The following is a 7887-nucleotide window of genomic DNA, read 5'->3' as shown; positions in this document are numbered from 1 at the left end:
TGATACGTACCTACCAGAACTATCAAAATACTGATCCGGGTCCATTTTCTTAAAACGTTGACCGAAATCAACTCAAATAATTTTTGAAGCTCCATTTCACATTTTAATCAATTTTTCACACAAAAACTTTACGAAATAATTTATGGACTGTGCCCGCAAGTCGAGGGATGCTGAAGGGTGTTATTCGAGGTCTCAGAATACAAAAATGAATGTTTAAAATTAAAGATAACATATTGGGTCATCACTGGACCTTACGACTTTTGTATGGGTGGTAATTTGAGCCCAAACTCATTTAACACGCTCAATTTATTCAAGGTAGGGTCGGTCATTGACCCGCTTATTTGTTGAACTCACCCCATCTTGACTCAACCCATCTAAATTTAGGTTGATTTTTAGCACCATGAGTAAATTTGCTAAAATATTTTTAAAATAATTTATTTTTTATATATTATATATGACCATAACAAAAGAAAAAAAAATCTTATTTGATAATTTAATAATTTATAAGAAAATAACACACATTATATGAAGCTTGGTAAGAGTTGGGCGAATTGAGCGGGGAATTTGCAGTCGTACCCTATATTTGTGTCACCTTTTAACCTGTACCCTATTTTTAAAAATTATTAATTTGGTAGCCAGCTGACAAAAAATCCGTAATAATATGACAATTACACCCCTGAAAAAAGAGATAAAACTTGCATTACGCATTAATCGCATGATCTGCAACCTCATTCGTAAAAAAAGATTTTCTCCTCTTCTATCAACAGCTTTATCAAAAAATCAGAAACTTGTCGAGATTCACCTTCAGAATCACACTTGCATGAAGTTATTTTACCTTGAAGCTAAAACTTCATGCTAATGTAGCATGAAGTTGTTTCATGTTGAAGTTAAAACTTCATATTAATTTAACATGAATTTGTTTCACATTGAAGCTAAAACTTCATGCTAATGCATGCTGAAATTATTTATCCTGCAGTCTACAGTTTAGTCATGAGTTTTATCCGAAATTTTAGTTTAAACATGCTGAAGTTATTTAGTTCATTTGCTAAAATTTTATATTAAACATGCTTAAGTTTTTTAGTTCGTTTGCTAAAACTTCAGGGTAAACATGCTTAAGTTATTTAGTTCATTTGCTAAAACTTCAGATTAAACATGCTTAAGTTATTTTGTTCATTTGATAAAACTTCAGACTAAACTTGCTTAAGTTATTTAGTTCATTTGTTAAAACTTCAGACTAAACATGCTTAAGTTTTTGTCTTGCAGTATGTAATTTTCTAATGAGTTTTTGCTAATGCATGCTGAAGTTATTTAGTTCAGTTGCTAAAACTTTAGACTAAACATGCTTAAGTTTTTTAGTTCATTTGCTAAAACTTCACACTAAACATGCTTAAGTTATTTAGTTCATTTGCAAAAACTTCAGTCTAAACATGCTTAAGTTATTTAGTTCATTTGCTAAAATTTCAGACTAAACATGTTTAAGTTATTTAGTTCATTTGCTAAAACTTCAGACTAAACATGCTTAAGTTTTTGTCTTGCAGTATGTAATTTTCTAATGAGTTTTTGCTAATGCATGCTGAAGTTATTTAGTTCATTTGCTAAAACTTTAGACTAAACATGCTTATATTTTTTAGTTCATTTGCTAAAACTTTAGACTAAACATGCTTAAGTTTTTTAGTTCATTTGCTAAAACTTCAGACTAAACATGCTTAAGTTTTTGTCTTGCAGTATGTAATTTTCTAATGAGTTTTTGCTAATGCATGTTGTAATTTTTTAATGAGTTTTTGCTAATGCATGCTGAAGTTATTTAATTCATTTGTTAAAATTTCATACCAAAACATGCTGAAGCTTTGTCATACAGTCTACAGTTTTGTCATGAGTTTTATCCGAAACTTCAGTCTAAATAAGCTGAAGTTTTTTTAGTTCATTTGCTAAAACTTCAGACTAAACATGCTTAAGTTTTTGTCTTGCAGTATGTAATTTTCTAATTAGTTTTTTTTAATGCATGCTTAAATTATTTAGTTCATTTGCTAAAATTTCATACCAAAACATGCTGAAGTTTTGCCCTACAGTCTATAGTTTTGTCAATAATCTTTTATTAAAGAAGGGCAAAATCATCTTTTTAAAACGCTTTTAACAAAAAAAAAAGGTACGGATGCAAACGGAAAAATAAAACGGGTATAAATTAAAAAGGGGCGACCAAATAGGGTGCCCCATGCAATTTTTACCAATTGAGTTATGACCCAAATTTTAGCCCATCTTGACATAGTCCATCTCAGCCCAAGTAACTTTTGGGCAGATCAATTTATTAACTCAATTCATTTTAACCCGCTCAAAATTAGCCCAACTCACCCATTTGACCCTAGTCTTTTGCTTTCCTCCCCTTAGAAAATAAAGTATAAAAGAAAACTCTCATAAGAGCAATAGACAGAAATAGAAAAAAATTAAAGGCTAGGTGATTTTCTTCCTATTTAATTAAACGTTGGTGGCCCGAGCTATTCGGTACTTCTACTGATGAAAGATAGCAGGTACCAATGAAATAATCGATGTATGAACTAGCGGCAGAGGTAAAACTTTCACCAAAAGCATTCAAAAAAAAAATAAAAATAAGAAAAAACACAAAAAAAGCCAAGGAAATTCATCACCAAAATACAAGATAAAAAGAAATTAACCTTATATACACAATATAATTTATAAAGAAGGGATTTAATCCCTTCTACCCCTAGATCCGCCCTAATATCTATATGTAAGCTAGCCCGACATCACCATTGAGCAATATATAGAAGGGAAAGTTTTCAATATAGAAAAAGAAATATTAAGACTCCACGGAATGTGTAAATAAAGAATTACAAATCCCAACTATAGGGATTGAATGTACATCTCAACAGCATAGTATACTGAAGTATATGAAAGAATTACTAAGACCAACAAAAAAAGAAAAAAAAAGATCCTTCAAATGTTAAACAGTATAATTAAAATGCTAGCAATTAGCATTAGTACCACAGAGGATTTACTACCTTTAGCAGAATGGCTCTTTTGTTCCTCAGGTTTATTTCCTTCAGGAGGAATGATATTATCGCAATTTAAACCTTTTTTGTCCTCCTTACACATATTGGCAAAAAGACCAGGTGGATATTTCCCATATAGATTAATGTAATTAAACATAATTGTTGCACATCCATTTTGCACATCATTTAATTCATCCATATGGTTGCAGGCTAATTGCTTGAATGCATTGCAACATATTGTTTCATTGTAGTGAGGTCCTTTGCATTGGCTTGTTACAATGGTATAATTCTCCTTCTCAAAATCAACAGGACAATCTTTTAGGAAAAGAAAAATGAAAAAAAGATGGAAGTTAGAACACTAGTTTAATTTGGTAGCTAAGCAAATTATAGAAGAATAAACAAACAAATTAAAGGAAAATTAATTTTGAGTTGGACGGATTGTGTTATGACCTATGATGTGTGATTTAAGCCAAATTGGCCGGTCCATTTTGACTAAAGCAGCTATTGAATGCGGCCACTAATGCTTACAGTAGTATAGGTTGTCTACATCACACTAGTTTAGTTTGGTGGTTAAGCAAATTATAAAGCAATAAACAAACAAACAAAAACAGATAGGAAAATGACATTATATAACCGCTCTCAAAATAATAGCCGAAATATATATTCTTTGTATATTTTTTAATTTTGTATGTTATATACAAAAAACATATAAATTTTATACACTTTTGCAGCTACCGGATATAAATAATTTCGATCGCGAGATAAAAATAATATTTGCCCAAAACTAATTTTGAGTTGAACTAGTTGAGTTATGACGTATGATCTACAAAAGCCCAAATTGCCCCGTCCATTTTGGAGAGAATGGCGTGGTATAGTCACTTTTTTAAGTGGTATTTACTTTTTAGCCAGTATTTTTTAATATTGAGCAAAAATAGTCACTACTCTATTAAAATTGATACGAAAGGTCATTTTTACCCTTTATTCACGAGTGATGTGTAAATATTAAGGACATCGTGTCCTTAATTTCATGAATGTTGTGTAAATATTAAGGACAAACCATGTCTTTAATATTTACACATCACTCATGAAGTTAATGACACCATGTCTTTAATATTTACACAATACTCATAAAGTTAAGGACACTATTTCCTTAATATTTACAATGCACACATGAAGTTAAGGACACCATGTCCTTAACATTTATATTGCACATATGAAGTTAAGGACATGATGTTCTAAAGTTCAACAACAGAAGGTGCAAATACAAGTTAAGGATATTATGTCCTTAACATTTACATTGCACACATGAAGTTAAGGACACTATGCCCTTAACATTTACACTGCACATATGAAGTTAAGGACATGATGCCCTAAAGTTTAACAATAGAAGTTGCAAATACAAGTTAAGGACATTATGCCCTTAACATTTACATTGTACACATGAAATTAAGGACATCATGTCCTTAACATTTACACTGCACATATGAAGTTAAGGACATGATGTTCTAAAGTTTAACAATAGAAGTTGCAAATACAAGACACTTTGTCCTTAATATTTACACAACACTCGTGAAGTTAAGGACACCATATCCTTAATATTTACACAGCACCCATGTCTAGCACATGGGTATTTTTGTCCGAGCGGGTAAAAATGTATTAAGCACTGGCTAGAGAGTAAATATATTTAAAATAGTGGCTAAAAAATAAAGACATCTCTAATTAGTGACTATTTATGCACTTCCCCCTCCATTTTGACTAAAGCAAACATTGAACCGTTATGATTCAACTCATTTATTGATTAGATCCTTTTTAACCTACCAAATATAGGAAAAAATGGCATCCTATGATAACACATAACAAGGAATTGGCAATATTTTTAGCCTTATATTAGGTTTGAAAAAGATAGCCCAAATAATTGATATTATATAGCAAAATCCTAAAAAAAATTATTTTCTTATATATTCTCTCTCAAACAATTGGCCCCAAACCGTCTGCTTCACCCCGTCTCTTCGCCGCTCACTTCTCTTCTTGTTCACTGCTACCCTCTCCATTTCTCTCCTTGTATTTCTTCTTCTATCTCTTCTCTTTCGCTTTCATAGTTTAGCAAAAATTCTTGCAAATTATGCAAAAAAAGCATTGGGATGAAAAGGTAAGGTTGATCTCACATCAGAGAAAATTAGAAGCAAAAACTAAGAGTGAAAATATATATTTCAACTTTGTTTTTCTTCTCTCTTCTTTTCTTTGGTTGGACTGAACGAGTTGGTGTGATTGAAATTAGTTGAAAATACCTAAACGAGGCTATATACAAAATTTGAGCAAGATTAGAAGTGATTTAGGCTGGTTTCAAGTAAAAAAATCAGACCTAAAAATCCAACTGCGACATGTGTATATCACATTGTATATCGTGTACATCAATGTATATCACACACGTGTTTTTAAGGACGTTTGTGTATATCACTTTGTATATCGTGTATACAACATAATTTATTTATGAACGTCCATGTATATCCTACTGTATATCGTATATATAACACAAATTTTTATGGATATACACGGATACACATGAGATACATGAGGTATCACTGATGGACATAGAGATATACACGGGATACAATAAGGGATACACATGTAGAGTCGTCTTGAACTTGAGTTTTTAATTGGAAATGTGTTATACAAAGAAGGAAAATAAAATTTTAATATACTTTTTTGATATACACATTATTATTATATTATACACTGTGATATACAAATAATATAATTATTAATTATTGATCAAAAAAGAAAAATAAATTTTTGATATAGCATATTTAATAATTATATTATTTGTATATCACAGTGTATAATATAATTAATATATGTGTTTATATATATATATATATATATATATATATATATATATATATATATATATATATATATATATATATATATATTTGAGAGTTTTTTCGGATACTTTTTAAGGAAATGGAAATTAATTTCTAGGATGATGGTTGCTATGAGAAGAGAGAGAGAATTTTATTTTATTTTTGTTATTTTTAAGGAAAATAATTTTGATGGGGCTTATTTTTAGGATTGTGGTTGAACTATTAGAAGAGAGAGAATAACTTTAGGCTACCATATGCCAAATCCTAAAACGTTAGCTTTTTTATGACAATTGTTGGACCTAGTTGTCATGCCATGCCAAATCTCCCAAATGTAGCACAACACACCCTTTTGACTAAATTTCAAGCTTGTGTTGTAATACAAACTAAAAGTTTATTAGAAGTTTTGGACTAAACCAACCCAAATATACTTTTAGCATAGTGTGATATATTATCTATTTTGGGACAAGTCTAATTTTCCCCTCAAATTAAGTTCCACGTGGCCCATGTAATCGAGCTCCACGCCATAACCCTGCTATCGTCATACTCGTCCCGTCGAACATGTGCTCTTATACCAATGTTGGACTTAATCAGTCCAAAAATACTCTTAATATGGTGTGATATTGTCCGTTTTGAGCCAAACTCGCACGGTTTTCCCCAAAAGACCTTATACTATTAAAAAATCTCTACACTTTATACGTAGACTCCCAATCTTTTCAGCTACTAATGTGTGACTTTGTTCGCATATCCGGTAAGAACCAATAATCTTTGAGAAATGACTCAAATTGTCTCGGTGGTTACATTTTTTGGAGGTTTCAAGAAAACAAAAGGTACGTTATTTTTTTAGAAAAAACTGCCAAAGAAGGTAAGCCTAAATTACATCAATTCTTGAAATTAATTGAATTGAGAATATTTAAAAGTTCACTAAAAAGAAGAGAATAAAATAATAGGAGGGATTAAAGAATACTAACTTCCTTGTTGCTGAAGAAGGGCACGCCCCGTTTGTACACGAGCCTCAAGCACGTCATCTGCTCCAATACAAAGGGAATTTTAAATAGAAAAAAGAAAAACAAGATCAATTTTTTTTGTTAATGTTGCAATTTGAATATAAATAACAAGAACATAGAAATAAAAATAAAAATGGGGGAATTACTTTTGATGTAGAATGGAGAAGGGGAAGCCAAACCAACAAGAAGGAAGAAGAGAAACAAGAAGAAGCATTTTTTGAACCCCATCAGGTTCTCTTCTTCTTTGTATGGATTAAATATTATTAATATCTTTTTTTTCCAGTTATTGTGATGAGAAATCTCTTTGAAATTTTCACAAATTGTTTTTTTAAGAGAGAGAAATGTTTGATTAAGGAACGGAAGCCAATGAATAGAAAAGAGAGAGATTCGGAAAAACAAAGGATGAAACTGAAATGGGACAGACTTGTTTGGGCTGATTTCAATCCATTGATTTTTTTTAGATTTGTAGGTTAATTACTATTTTAATAATATTATCTCTTCCGTGCCATCAAGAGTTGTGGGAGGATTAATGGAATCCCTTCATCATTAATTTAACTCGAAAAATATAAATATTTTTGATAGGGAGCGTTTCCCTTTAATGAGTTCTAAATGGCGCAAATTTGAATTAGTGGAGGCACTGAAATAAATACTAAACACCGGGCAGAAAGCTAAGAAAAAAACACTATCTCTTTCATCGAAAAAGTGGAGGAGTTATTTCATTGTTACTATTACTACTAGTTTCCTATATAGTGCACCATAGATTTTGAATAACCTACTAAGTTAATGACTAATTCATTTTGGTTAATCTGTCGCCCTTTTAGGTTCTTTATTAATGTGGTGTGTGAATTAGTGATTAGTATTTTACGGTGTGTATATATATATATATATATATATATATATATATATATATATATATATATATATATATATATATATATATATTTTGCTCTTGTTTTATTATGTGCTTTGTTTACCCGAAAAACGGATAACAATTGAATTTATACGCGGTTCTAA

The 7887-nt window shown here is 30.6% G+C and overlaps 1 protein-coding gene across 1 annotated transcript; it reads right to left on the bottom strand.

Moving 5' to 3' along the window:
• Positions 1-2777: 2777 nt before the first annotated feature.
• Positions 2778-7190, bottom strand: LOC107762859 (GPI-anchored protein LLG3-like). The gene is made up of 3 exons (XM_016581259.2): positions 7020-7190; positions 6838-6894; positions 2778-3320 (listed from the first exon to the last, which is right to left on the bottom strand). The coding sequence occupies exons 1-3, from the start codon at positions 7099-7101 to the stop codon at positions 2950-2952; spliced, it is 510 nt and encodes a 169-aa protein (XP_016436745.1). The 5' UTR covers positions 7102-7190; the 3' UTR covers positions 2778-2949.
• Positions 7191-7887: the final 697 nt, after the last annotated feature.

Source organism: Nicotiana tabacum, chromosome 12 (assembly GCF_000715075.1).
Source record: "Nicotiana tabacum cultivar K326 chromosome 12, ASM71507v2, whole genome shotgun sequence".
Classification (NCBI taxonomy): domain Eukaryota; kingdom Viridiplantae; phylum Streptophyta; class Magnoliopsida; order Solanales; family Solanaceae; genus Nicotiana; species Nicotiana tabacum.
The sequence above is the reverse complement of the archived record's forward strand: the minus strand, read 5'-3'. Positions and strand labels throughout refer to the sequence as shown.

Excerpts from the sequence above, each read along its gene's own strand:
- LOC107762859 (XM_016581259.2), bottom strand. The coding sequence starts at position 7,101 with ATGGGGTTCAAAAAATGCTTCTTCTTGTTTCTCTTCTTCCTTCTTGTT. Across the intron at positions 6,895-7,019 it reads TTCTCCATTCTACATCAAAA|ATGACGTGCTTGAGGCTCGT; the intron begins GTAATTCCCCCA and ends GTATTGGAGCAG. Across the intron at positions 3,321-6,837 it reads CCTTCTTCAGCAACAAGGAA|ATTGTCCTGTTGATTTTGAG; the intron begins GTTAGTATTCTT and ends TTTTCCTAAAAG.